Here is a 14,836-nt window from a genome sequence, read left to right as displayed (position 1 = left end):
CCAGGAACGAGCGAACGAAAGGGGAGAACCAGAGGCGGCGGAATTCAGAGCCGGGCGCGGCCAGGTGGAATCTGATCTGGAAACGGTCTGTTGAGCCCAAAACGCTTAGTGTGTAATTCACCGTTGTTGTTCGTACTTTACCACGAGTGCGCTGCTATAAAGGTTCAGATGAGTTTCTTCAACTCAAGTTCACATTGTGTCGTTTGGCAGATGCTTTTATCCACAGGGACGCAATCGTACATACGTACGCATCCGGAATGAAGCCCGTTGGACGTCGAGGCTGAAGGCCGTCCCTAAAGTGCACCAGGCGTTCACTTGTGTGTGCTGTTTTGCCGCTTTGACACTTAAGTTGCATTCAGAGCATTGTGAATGTGATGGTACGTGTGTTGGATGTCTGTGGCGTGGCGCTCCGCTCTCCCATTGTAGCCCTTCACTAAGCCCCGGCATGAGGAGAAATACTTGCCGTGTTTTGTGATTGCCACAGCTGTGCTGCGCTCGGCCCACTGCTTTATTTCTTCAGACAGCTGCTTGGGCAGCACTTTTACTTTTCACTCTATTTATTATTGTAACAGATGTGTGAAGAAGTCAATTCTCTAAATTAGAAAACATTATAGAGTAACATTTTGCGATAAGGGTACATTAAATCCATTAATTATCATTAGTTAATGCATTATTATACAGCATAGGGGTAAGGATAAGGGTTGGGCTGAGGGTTAGTGTTTAGGTTAGTTGGTTAAGGATAACCCTAACCCTATCAAATAATCTATGCGAGTACCATAGATAATTTGTTAACTTTTAAATTGAACTGAGTTTAATGCTTATTACTGCATTAGCTAAGGTTAATGAATGGTTAGTGAATGTACCCTTATTGTAATGTATTAACATAATAAGGTCATTCATTTTTTCTTCCACCACCAACCCATCCATCCATCCATCCCCACCCTCGACCACCTCCACCCACCACCTACCACCCACCCAGCCATCCATCCATCCCCACCCTCGACCACCTCCACCCACCACCCACCCAGCCATCCATCCCCACCCTCGACCACCTCCACCACCCACCCACCCAGCCATCCATCCATCCATCCATCCCCAACCTCGGCCACCTCCGGGCGCAAACTGACCTTTAAACATGGGGCTGATCTTCCAGACCCCCAGGCAGCCCTGGCTGGCAAACTGTCCGAAGGAGAGCTCCAGGAAGAAGAGAGGGATGCCACAGAACACCAGCATGATGAAGTAGGGCAGCATGAAGGCACCTGGAGAGAGATGGGGGGAGAGAGAGAGAGAGAGAGAGAGAGAGAGAGAGAGAGAGAGAGAGAGAGAGGAGGAGAGAGAGAGAGAGAGAGAGAGAGAGAGAGAGAGAGAGAGAGAGAGAGAGAGAGAGAGAGAGAGAGAGAGATGGAGGAGAAGTATAGGGGGAGAGGGGGAGGGAGAGCAGAAGGGAAGAGAGAGAGAGGGGGGGCAGGCGGGAAGTAGAGGGGACGGGGAGAGAGTGGGACTGGGTGGGGAGGTAGACAGAGGGGGAGAGGCAGAGATGGAGGAAAGAGACGAGAGGGATTGGGATAGAGATTGGGAGGGGGATGTTAGAGAGAGAGAGGGAGACGTAGAGCGAGAAAGGGGTAGAGGGGAGTGCAAGAGAGAGATGGGGGAGGGGGCAATATACAGAAAGAGAGAGAGAGAAAGTGAATAATTTGTACTGAGGGAGAGTTGCCTTGTCATGAAATTTGAGCAAATCTTGCAGAGTCCCCCTCCCAGCGTAATTATACGTCAGCCATCCATAATCCTCAGGAACATCAACAACAGCCATTCTGGGTATACCATGACCCTTCGACCGCTCCTGTTTTAATCCAGAACTCTTTTAACACCGAGCCACCGATAAGCGTCTGCAGAACATCAAAACACTGAGATCGATTTCATTACGATCACCCTCCTCACCATCGGCTCCTTTAGGCTTTACCGGCCTGTCCGACAAAAATCCATAATTCCTTAAGCGACCAATCCCTTTTTGGAAAATCATTGATTTCTGCTGCGAACGTGTCTACGCCAATGCATTCATTACTCCGTTCGATCAGGCATTATGACTGATCGCCAGATAATTCGGACTAGTGAACGACAGAGAAGGGGACTGGTTTGATCACACATGTCTGCAATCTAGCCTGTAGGCTCATACATTTGGCGCTCTGCTCCAGCGAACATTATGACGTAATTAACGAGCACGTCATTTCTGAGCTCATTAATTACGCCAAATCTACGAGCACGTAAACATTGAACATCGATTATTATTATAATCCTAGTCCCATTGCGGCCATATTAGTTGGTTGGTCAGGTTGGTCAGGGCCAATGAAATTGATCAAGTTACCCACCGTAAGCTGTTAACTAACCAAAATGGCTACCGACTTTCTGTGGTAGCCAACAGTGATTTTCTGTTATATACTGATAATTTGAAACGTGCGTGAATTAATTAGCGTTGACTTTTTTGCACTTGGGGGGGAAAATTGGTGACAACCTCCAGTGGATTGGGCAGGGAGAACGGGGGTCCTACCTCCTCCATTGCGGTAGCAGAGGTAAGGGAAGCGCCAGACGTTGCCCAGGCCCACGGCGTAGCCCACGCTGGTGAGGATGAACTCAATCTGGTTCCCCCAGTTCCCTCGCCGCGAGTTCTCATCCTGCTTTGCCGGTTCCCCCGGAACCGCTCCATTCTGTGGGGGAAGGGGGGGGGGGGGGAGAGAGGGAGAGGGAGAGGGAGAGGGAGAGAGAGAGAGAGAGAGAGAGAGAGAGAGAGAGAGAGAGAGAGAGAGAGAGAGAGAGAGAGAGAGAGAGAGAGAGAGAGAGAGGGAGAGAGAGAGGCCTTTAGAATAATCCCTCATCATATTTCGATTGACAGTTTTTAATAAACACTAAAACACAAACACTGTACAGTATGTGTGGCGTGTGTAGAGAGGGAGAGAGACCGAGGCTGATGCAGAGAGAAATGTGTTTAAAATAGAGTCTTTGTAAGGGGGCTCGACCCGCAGCTGAAAGGGTGCCGGGCTCGATACCGAACGTGTCTCCATGCATCTTGGAGAAAGTTTTTCCTGCTCATTAAGGACATGGCTGGGTATCCACCGCCAGTCAGAAGCTGCTAATAAACGTCTCCATTGTAAATCGTAACATAGCGGACATGCTACCTCAAATCGATGGGCATTCCCAGATCCATACGGGACCACCGGAGTACTAAAACAATGGTGCGTAAAGACGGGCGGGGATAAAACTCTACGAAGCATGGAGAAGTGGCATTCGGCGATAAAGGACATTGAGACAGAACATTTCACCGCCGTAATAAACGGGAAAACCACTGGGAGAGAGGTGATATCCCCGGGACGGGAAGGGAACAGATAAATAAACCACAGCGACGTGGGAGACAGATCCTGCATCGATCCTGGAGCATTCGCGGCCTGACCCGATCGAGCTCAGCATCGACCCGAGCCCTATCGGTCAAGCGGAACGCTGCTGTGGTCTACTTCTCATCCGATCAATAGACGGAGACAAGGAATAGGAAAACAAACAGACAAAAAAAGGAGTAGAATTCAAATCAATCTTTGGTCAACTCGGGGTGTTGGGATGACGGACAACAGGCGGATGTTTAAAACATTTAACGTCTTGGGGATCGACTTGAACCGGAAACACCAGCAGCCCTACCACAGGTGGACTGGGCCGCTGGTATCCCCCCCCCCCCCCTAAGCAGGGAGACGGGTATTGAAGTGAGGGGACAGAGTGTGGCCGAGCGGGCGGGGATGATTGGATGGTCACAGAGGTCTGCGTGGATCGATGCAGGGGATTAAAGTCATCAGCATAAATCTGTGGAGCGCTGCGACCGCGCTACACCCGTCTCCGGGAACCTCATCACCAGAATCCCCACACCACTAGAACCACCCCCGTGAAAAACCGAACCCCACCCTTAAAAAGGAGTTGGGGGTTGACTGAGCCCCGAGTAATGCTGACAGTGCACCTGTGCATCGTGCTCCATCATGCAATGCATTTTGGGGGATGATTTTTCCTTACTCAAAGCCAAAAGGTACTTGATTCAATCCCCAATGTCCTCCGGCCTAACCCGTAGACATCCATGAGCGAAATCCTCTAGCCAATACCCTTACCCAAGCACTAACCTGCCCCTTAACGACCTCACTGTAAATCATCTTGGATAAAAGTGTCTGCTTAATGAACAGTGAATGCCCAACATACTCAATATACGCAACAGCCTTTAACAGCTTTATCTACCCCACGAAATGTCACTCCAATAAAACACACTCGATTTGAAAAGAGTATGCGTGGGGAATTCAACGTCCGACCGCCTTTCGCAGCCACTCCTACATCTGGTCCTTTTTTCAGCCACCCTCGTCTTTTCTGCCCTTTCTCCTGATGGTGCTGCTCTTCCAGCTCGCCGAGTCCACCGCATCACTCGCTCGCTTCACGCCTCGTCTGCTCGTATACAGGAACACACACGGAACGCCCCTGCGCTGGGCTGCACAATGCGTTATCTCACTCGCTCGCTCTCTTCCTCCCATTTACCACCGGGCTATCTCGCCCATTCAGGTTGCCATGCTAACGATTCTGCGGATCACTTATTTATATGTTTCACGTAAATTGGAAAAAGAAAGTGACGGAACAATTTTCTTCTCCCAGCTTCTTTCTCAAATAATTTGAAACTGTCTTTGAGAGGAACATATGACACAGGCGTGTGAATGCACAAGCTGTTCACCGACATCGCCGTGCGCGGCGCCGTGTGCGGCGCCGTGCACGTGAGAGGTCATCACACGAGAGCAGACGCCGGCCAACATGGGATGCTGTGTGTGTGTGTGTGTGTGTGTGTGTGTGTGTGTGGTGTGTGTGTGTGTGTGTGTCCGTGTGTTTGTTTGTAAATCATGCAATGCCCTTTTACTACTACTGCTACTTGGCAGCAACATGTAGTAGGAAAGGTAAATAAGTATGGGAACTCAGACGTGTGTGTGTGTGTGTGTGTGTGTGTGTGTGTGTGTGTGTGTGTGTGTGTGTGTGTGTGTGTGTGTGTGTGTGTGTGTGTGTGTGTGTGTGTGTGTGTGTGTGTGTGGCAACAAAAGTAATATGCTGTTGCCATATTCTGGTACTCATTGCAATATTTGTTTGCTTTTGCAAAAAATAGGAATGAACATCAACAAAAAACACTTATCGAGAACATTAACAATTGATCCGGAGTCAGTACAGAACATAAACACTGATCCACAGTGAGTCCAGAACATAAAAACTGATCCAGGGTCACTCCAGAACATAAACACAGATCCAGGGTGACTCCAGAACATAAACACTGATCCAGCGTGACTCCAGAACATAAACACTGATCCAGGGTGACTCAAGAACATAAACACTGATCCAGGGTGACTCCAGAAAATAAACACTGATCCAGCGTGACTCCAGAACATATACACTGATCCAGGGTGACTCCAGAACATAAACACTGATCCACAGTGAGTCAAGAACATAAACACTGATCCAGGGTGACTCCAGAACATAAACACTGATCCAGGGTGACTCCAGAACATATACACTGATCCAGGGTGACTCCAGAACATATACACTGATCCAGGGTGACTCCAGAAAGTAAACACTGATCCACAGTGAGTCAAGAACATAAACACTGATCCAGCGTGAGTCCAGAACAGCTGCTCCAGTTCCCCCTGACTGCGCGGTCAAAGCCTCTGAGTCCAGCTGGGCCCGCAACAGTCTGGAGAGAGCAGGGTAAAGAGCTGTTTGTTGGACCCCACTTGGTGCTCGGGGATTGAGAGGGGAAGGGGGGGCTCGGGGCCGCAGATGTGGTCATGATGACTCGGGGAAACACAGAGTTTGTTTGTATGAACAGTGCAAATGTATTTTTTTCTGTCCGACGTGTGCATGTCTATGAGTGTGGGACGGAGGAAGTGTCTATTTTGGTGTGTGCGACTGTGTAGGCTTGCACGTGTGTCTGTCAGTGTGTGTCTGTCGATGTGTGTGTGGGAACATCATCCCAGCATGCAGTGGATTATATTGTCTTTGGCTTAACAGTAAGTGACCAGAGAGTACAGCTGTGTGCGTGTGGGTACATGTGTGTTGTGTGTGTGTGTGTGTGTGTGTGTGTATGAGACACAAAAGGAGCCACAGACACACGCAGACAGAGAGGTCCAATGTCTACGCCTGGGCAGGGTGTCATGAGGACTATTTAAACTCAAGTCAGGGTTGAGTGCAAGTGTTCAGGGTCTGACTGAAACCATTGCAGGATTGTCTCTGAACAATCACATACAAGTCAAGAGAATCTGGAATGATGACACAGATCTCAGATCTCTTCTTAGATATCAGACAGACGACAAGACACACAAAAGGAGATGGAGCAGGACAGAGAGAAATTGAGAGAGCAACAAGAGAGAGAGCATAGAGAATTAACAATAGACAAAGCAATAAAGAGGTAGAGCAAGAGAGAGGTAGTGAGGAAGTACGAGGGAGAACGAGATGGAGAGAGCAAGAGAGATATATGGCGCGAGAGAGGGAAATGAGAGGGAGAAAGGAAGAGCAACAGGAAGGTAGAGGAAGAGAGGTAGGGAGTAAGGAAGAGGAAGAGACAGAAAGAGAAAGACTGGTCAAGGTTGTCTTGCTTGATCAAGGCGGATGATCTCTCTCTCTCTCTCTCTCTCTCTCTCTCTCTCTCTCTCTCTCTCTCTCTCTCTCTCGTTATCTCCCAGCGACCCTACGGCCACTCAGTCAGACAGACGTTATTCCCTCCCTCCTTCCCTCAGTCTCTCCCTCACTCCCGCCTCCCTGTCACTCCCATCTGTGCCTTACATAAGAACAGACATGCACCTCTCTAACTCCCAACTACTTTACCCTACTAACTTCTCTCTCTCTCTTTCTCCTGATTCAGCGTTTCTACTTCTCCATGAACTCCATGGCCCCGGCCTGAATAAATTAATGTCTGTGTGGCTGTTTGGATGAAAGCATCTACTGAACGCCCGGCAGCAAAATAACTGGAAGATCAAGAGTGTTGTAGATAGGGCTCCTCCTTGCTAAACAAAGGACTACTGCTGGAGTGGTTCCAGACACCAACCTGTCCGGGTCTGTCAGGATGGGCAGCAATCCTGACCGTACAGACATTTATGATGAAGTCAGGAGAATTCAATCTAGCCGGTTCAGCACTCGGAGCCAGTCCAAGTGTCCTTGAACAGGTCGTTGCAGTCGTACCCGTGAAATACAGGTGAACTCGATGAACTTGTCGGTGAAGTCAAACACAGACACATGCACACACACAAATGCACACAAACAAACACAAACACATGAGGCTTTTTCCACAGCTGAAAGTGAATAAATATCAAAGGACATGGATGAGCAGGTAAAGGTAAAGGGGCATCTCGCTAAAGAAAGCCTCCAGGTAATCTGTGTGCATTCATTGGTTGTAACTTTTATACTCTTGCAATTAACATACACACACACACACACACACCAACACGCCAACACAACGGATCAACATAAGATGTGTGGGGGAAAATGCCAATGTTTAAACTTAATGAGCCGATAAAAACAAGTTTTGACAAGGAGGTGCCTGTTAGCAATCATCCAAACCAATCAACTCCCTCCCTCAGGTTCCCATCCCTATTGTACACACCGTGTGGGCCCGGAGGCACAGCCACGGTGGCGCACTTTATGAACACACCATGGTCAGTTTGCCAGGCATCAGCAATGCAGTTTCTGAGACTACACCCCTGAATTGGCCTACACGGGTTCAAGCCTGGTTAAAAATCCTTGATCTAACTTGATCTAATGAACCTCTGCACAGGATTACGACTACAACATTCATCTACAGCTCAAACATTTCAACATGTTTGCGTCACGTTTGAGTCATTTGAGACGACTAACGCAAATCATTTAAACCACACCGAGACAGTGTAAAAATTCCTTTCTGAAAAACTCCTAATTTCTGATTACGTATGAGCCATGTGGGACTAGTCATTGTCTGCTTGGGTCAAGCCCTCAAGGAATTCAAACAAGCCAGTTCTTTGAATCCTGTCCCCTTGATGCCTATTACAACCGACAGCCTGACACCTGTCTCCGTGACATTTGTCAGCGATAGCCAGTGGAGGGCGAGAGACACAAATCTCAATGGACCCACAGAGTCAGAGACTCTGTGGGTCCATTGAGACTCTGTGGGACTCTGTGGGGCGAGAGCCCGGCCAGGTCAGGTTTCACGGACGGGGGACATATGTTCAAGTACCGGCGGGGGTTAAAGGTCGAACTGAGGATCGCCTCACGCGACACCCATGGTTTCTCTGACGGCCTTGTCCGACACGTCTGGGAAAAGTATCTCAAATCGTCGACGTTCCCGGTACAGGTGATAATGAGAGTGAGGCATGGTTTGAGAGGGAGAGCAGACATAGCAGGGAGGTACAGGAGTCCAGTGGTACTCTCCTCTTTTCTGATGAAGGGAGTCTTTTTACTAGTTTGACGGCTTAGTGACAGGTCCTACTCTGTCAGCGTGGCCAGCAGTCAGCCTCAACGACAGCACAGCAGTTTTATTATTTTTTTTATCCTGGCTAAATGTCGTTGTTAAAAAAATAGATATATAGTTTGAACCGAGCCGTTTCTGTGCACCTAAAACCGAACTATCTTTGTACTGTGTTGTAATTCTCAGATTACACTTGAATTAAACATAATAATAATAATATCATCCCTGAACTGAGCAGACTTTTCGACCATGCCAAACGGCAACAGGGAAAGGAAAGGGGCGCCAGTTCCTTAAGGCGGCACACGTAATCGCCACTCCTCCTATACGAAGAGTTTAGTCAACACAACGGGACTGTTAGCAAACAACAAAAAGCACCCTCGCCCGGACCCCCACCCCAACACCACGGATACAGCCCCTCCGCCCCCCCGACCTCAAAGCGGCCTCTTTATTGGTGGGATGTGAGGTGAGAGTAATGGGCCCTTAAGACGTTGCCCCCCCTCCCTCCCTCCCCCATCAACCTGCTGCTGCAAAGGGGCACACACACCATTACCACACACACACACACAAACACATTCTCACCATTACAACACACACAGACACACACAACACACACACCATTACCGCTCACACAAAGTCACATCAGTACCCCACCATACAATTTATTCGATGATAGTGTTTGAGATGACGCAACTCAGAAAGACAGCGAGAGAGAGAGAGAGAACGGGCAGTAAAGGCTGTCCGGAAGCTGGTTGTCACAGGCCTAAAGTTACATCATCCCTCCCTCCGTCAACTCACTCAGAGGAGAATGTAAAAGTCAATGGAACAAAGACTGGATGGGTTTCCCCCGGTGTGATTTAGGCCTGGCCGTGGTCAGTGTATGGGTCAGGGCGTAGCGTTAATCAGTTGGGGGGACAGTCCGGGTGTGGGTTAGTCCGAGAAGCAGCTGGCTAAACCACTAAACATGTCAGAAACCCTACGGGGAAAACAAGCTAGTTGTCTGAGACTAATTTAGTACTGGAGAGAAACGCAGAAAAGCCCCCCCAAAAAAACACAAATCAAGATGTACACATTGGCCAAGCGTTGAACTGCTGAAAACAACATCAACATCGTTCTTAACATATCTATCTATTGGACATCATAGCTAGAGCATTTATTTAGCGTTAGCTATAATGTTTTTATAAAGCGTTGGTGTGATTCTTTTTGACATTGTTAGCAGTCTGAGCATTGAAACTTGTGTTTTTGAGTATGGTGAAAAGGGGTAGCCTAGAGTTGACGGACAGAGCTATGCCTTTCGCTCTGGTGTCTTTAGCGCTGTCTACCAAAAGCTATGTTAAACCTCTAAAGGCGGAGGTGGGTCACATAACAGACCACTCTAGTCTCGGCCTCCTATAGCTGGGTGGGCTAGGCTAGTAGCTTGGCAGTTTGACCCCCAGCCATAAGGCACTGGGCTTGATCACCTTTGAGCAAAACGTCCCAACGTGTTGGTAAAATTACACACCGAATTCAGTCTATAAGTTCAAGTAAGTGTGCTATACATTTTTCGTAACTGTTTTATCTATTTTATAATACCAACAACAAATAGACATAGCTAATCTGTGTTCTCTCCAACTCTGACTTTGTGCAGCTTTTGTATTGTATGCTTTCGATAGTCTGCAAACATTGAGATGAGCTAATGTAAAGGGTGATTCAAGTCGTCCACCAAGAAGATGCATTGTAAGGGTCTTCAGCAGCCTTATCCACCTACCTTCCCAGTAGACATCATGTTGAGGACGACTGGTCAGTGGAGGGCCACACAGATAGAAGACAAGCTTCTTTTAACTTCATATGTGTGATGGGAAGGGGGCGTGGCCAAGGGTGTGATAGAATGTGGTGGTGTTTGTGCGTTTGTGTGTGGGAAGATGGGCGTAGGAGCGATGATTAACATGGAGGCCTTGGGTCAGACCCCTGTCCTGGACAGAGGATCAATGGATTGATTAAAAAGGATTAATATTTTACTACACAAAAGATGTTGGATGATTCATTCCAGAAGTCATGGCATGAACATGTTTGGCTTGAGAACCAAAGTTCTAAACAGTAACTGACTATGGTTATAATTATGATGACCCACACAAACAAACACATCCCTCCCACACAAACACACGACAAAAATATAAATTGATGACAAAATCCATGTTTTCTTGTAGAATTTACAATCGTTCTGCGTCAGTGTGTGCGTATGTACTCATACAGACATCCTTGCACAGTGACATTTTCCACGGATCACAAAGTTACTATTATCGCAAGATGTGTCTGTTATGGTTTACTGTCCATTGTGTGTACGATTTGGCTGACGAAAATAAAACAAGTAACAAAATTCCCAGGATAATCTCCCTGTCCGACCGTGATGGTGGCATTCCAAAGCGTGGGATTACGTTGGCGGGAAAGAGAGAGAAAGAGGAGTGCAGTGACGGAAATGAGAGAGAGAGAGAGAGAGAGAGAGAGAGAGAGCAAAAAGAGAAACTCAGCACAAGAGGTGGATGACTAATGAGACAATAGAGAAACGCGAGGCATAGCTATATATAAAAACGATAACAGTGCAAAGTTGCAGGCACGATTACAAAGGGAGATGGAGATAAAACGTTTTAATAATAAATGGATTTATCCAGACGGGAAATTTGGTTGTCAGTGAACAAGAATAATAATTAAAAAGATACAAAAAAGGACAACAAAAATACAAAGATAACAAAAAAAAAAATAGGCAAAACAAATACAGGACTTCCGTAGCGACCACAGAATCGGTTGCTCTGACATTCCAGTTGCATTAACATATAGATTAGGACTGTCATAGCAACTGGTTCTACTGTTGCGATGACAGTCCTGATGTATTACCACATAGATCAGGACTGTCAGAGTCATAGTCAGAATCGTTTGGGAGGGACGGACGAGAGGTGTGGCTTTGGCCCCGCCCCCCACCCCCCAGCCCCCCCTCTTCTCTACTTGTTCACTCGCTCACCCTCTCGGCTTAACGAGTTTATTTAATTAGAGCCTCATGGTTGTCTAGTGATGCGGGAGACTGGCCTGCGGAGGATCTGTTGGCCGACGCAAGCTGTTCACCTGCCCTAAACACACACACACACACACACACACACACACACACACACACACACACACACACACACGCACACACACGCACACACACACGCACGCACGCACGCGCACACACACACACACACAAAGACATAAACGCACAAACTGGCATACACACAGACAGACAGACAGACAGACAAACACAGTGTTGGAAGAAGGAGAGAAGGAGAGGAAAAGACACTTAGGCGAGAAGATATACTTGGAGAGAACAATTCACACAAATGTGCATGTGCGCTAGTGCGCGTGTGCAGGCGTGTCATCTGGATTGGAACCAGAATTGACTTAATTGGAACCGTTCATCAGTGCAGATTGGAGAGAAGGAGCAAATTGTGTGGCCAAACCGCGCTGACGTTTAACACATCACTATCTATTCCTCTCCCTCTCTCCCCCCAACCCCCAATTACATTCTCCCCCTTTTGCTCTCTCTATCCTCTCTCTTTCTCTATTCATTGTCCAGCTCCCACCCCCCGTATCCTGCTCCTTCAAAAGGTGCTGTCCTGAAGATCTACATGCTCTCACTCTCGTTCCTGCATATCTTGACTTCTGTTTCTCCAACGTTTGGATACTTTAGATGTGTCACTCGCACTCGTAAAACGGCAGCATGTGCAAATGTGCAAAAAACAGTTTTTTGCACATTTGATCACCGGCATCTAAAACGATTAAGACTTCAAAAAATGAATCTCGCCTCATGAATGTTTCTTTTGAAAATTGTGTCTTCTGCTCACTGCATCCCTGTAGAGAGGTCCGTCTTCATGAGACAAGCATGCCAAGATGGACACACACCCGCGCACGCGTACACGCACCCACACACAAGCGCTCTCTTGATGATAATTGTCAGCTCTCTCCACCACGAGCGAGGCTGCTGTTCTAGGCTTGCAGTTAACTTCTCTTCTTCTCCCTCTTGTTTCCTCCACAAAACAAACACGGAGCAGTTCAACTGACGATATAAAGTACACTTAAATCAAATGTGGCTACATTTGCTTCTACATATGCCGTTTCTCCCCTCTGGCTAACGTATTTGGTATCTACCATCCCCTAGCACCCCCTAAGTACCCCAAAAGTAACTCCCAGTAGGCTCTGTGCAAGGAGCTTTGCGTTGAATGGCGTCCTCTCCCCCGTGACCCAGAACCTACGGAGGAAGATAGCAGCGTTTTGGTCGATTCCTCCTGCATTCACACAGCACGGTCTGTCTGCCTTCCTGCCCCTACACACAGCGGCCCGCTCGCTCGGCCTCCCATTGAGCAATTCTAAGCAGGCTGGTGAATGGGGAAGCAGGCCAGTCAGGACAGTGCACGGTCGGCACAAAGACAGGCGCCATGCTCCTGCTTGTCCATATCTGTCCGTCCATGGAGGATGAATTGCTCGTTGATAGTCATAGGCTCACGAAAGTAACACGGTATCGCCACGCGGACATGGATCGCGGCAAGCTCACTGAAATGCGTTTCGGATAGATACTTAACCCGAGCCACTACCATGTAATGATTGTAGTCCCCGATCACAAGTTTGTTTCATGAATTGAAATACATCCATTTATCACTGGCAACTTTGTACAAAGACCTGGTGATGGCCAATAGAATTCCCCGTGACAATCCCCTCGCCTTGTTGTAGGTGACTAATTATGGGATGGATACATCAGAACAAACTATATTTATAGCACGCCTTTCTTCCAGAACAGCGATACCAAGAGGTAAAAATAACAGTAAACATACACTTGGTGACTCAACCACCCTCAACGAATAGCCAAAGGAAAGACTGAATGACAGCAAGTAATTACAACATCAACGATTTCTTTTTTTAGACCAGCCCCGGAACCAGGAATCCCACGGTGTTGCAATCCATCTCTGAAACGAGACCCAGTCTGGGTCTGGTGGTGTTGAATGGCGTGGAGGGCCGCCGTGACCCCTGACCCAGAGTCAATGACTCCCAGAGATTTCTCTTTCAGTGGCCTGCCATATTTAGCCCCCCCTCCCCGCTGTGCCAGACATTCAGAGGAACAGACCCCCCTCATGGGAGAAAGGAATCGCTAGTCACCCCCAGAGTGCCACCCCCTTTACCCCCAAAAATAATAGAAATCCATTGGAAACAGGGATGTTAAATAACGTCTTTATGTAGACGATAATGGAGGTCATTATGTCACATTGTTACTAATTAATGATCGTTTGGGTGGAGACACAGAAATAGGCACACTTGGATATGTTTCGAGGCGTGGAGAGACAGAATGCCATTTGGCATCGGAGTGTGTCGGTCGATCTGTTTCACAGATACTACTCTGAATGTCAGAACAACATTTCTACGGCCTTTCATGGTTTCCTCTCTTACCAGATGGTGATGCAACGCTTTGGTGGTGCCCCTCAAGAATAAATACTGTCCATTTGTGTCATCCCCAGGGGACGACACTGCCATGACCCATGACAGTACCACAACAGTAATTATGGGGTGATGTTTGTGGCACTTATATCCTTTTTGAGGATGATACAAATATACTGTGGTGCTTGATAAAGTTTTGCCACTCATTTCATTGAATCACTTCAGATGTTTTTTTGATTCAGATATTGTCATTCCACTTTTTGTAGCCACGTTTCTAGAGTCGGCCATCACAAGTCATAACTCAAAAGCTTGTTGGGTGTAATCATTCTCATTTGTTTTCCCCCTTTATACACAATGTCACTTGTACTGTATGCAGATCATATACGTCAGTCAGTCAGTCCATCCATTCATCAATCTACCCATTCGTCCCTCCACTGGTCCCTTCACCAATCATCTACCCATTCATCCATCCATCCATCCACCCCTCCACCCCTCTGCCCACCAATCATCTACCCATCCATCCGTCCCTCACCCCTCCACCCGGTTCACAAGGGGCCAGGCTCGCTGTGTGCAGCTGTAGAGCAGCTGTGAGCCTGGAAGCTGCTTAACTTGGTGAAGTGGCATCGACCGGAGCCTGGAGGTACTACAGAGAGACAGAGGGGGCACGCACATGCACACGCACACACACACACACACACACTCTCTCTCGCCTTCCCCATCATCATGTTTGACGTGCCCTTGGAGCAGAAAGTAAACAGCGCTACTTTGCATTTCCGCTCTAGAAACTACGCTGCACTGCCACACCTGCACCCAGATGACACTATGCGTGTGTGTGTGTGTAAGTGCATCCCTGAGTGTGTGCACATTTGTGTGTGTCAACGCTGCAGCCTTGGTTTATGTGGTGACACATAAGCACTTTTT

The 14,836-nt window shown here is 47.9% G+C and overlaps 1 protein-coding gene across 2 annotated transcripts in view; it reads right to left on the bottom strand.

Moving 5' to 3' along the window:
* The window catches only part of slc6a9 (solute carrier family 6 member 9), a 70,642-nt gene that overhangs the window by 16,057 nt on the left and 39,749 nt on the right, over window positions 1-14,836 (bottom strand). For both annotated transcript variants that reach the window (XM_030364811.1, XM_030364810.1), the window contains 2 exons: window positions 2,546-2,702; window positions 1,128-1,259 (listed from right to left, as the gene is read on the bottom strand). In XM_030364811.1, the coding sequence (XP_030220671.1) occupies window positions 1,128-1,259; window positions 2,546-2,702 (289 nt within the window). The remainder of the gene's footprint in view (window positions 1-1,127; window positions 1,260-2,545; window positions 2,703-14,836) is intronic.

Source organism: Gadus morhua, chromosome 8, assembly GCF_902167405.1.
Source record: "Gadus morhua chromosome 8, gadMor3.0, whole genome shotgun sequence".
Classification (NCBI taxonomy): Eukaryota; Metazoa; Chordata; class Actinopteri; order Gadiformes; family Gadidae; genus Gadus; species Gadus morhua.
The sequence above is the reverse complement of the archived record's forward strand: the minus strand, read 5'-3'. Positions and strand labels throughout refer to the sequence as shown.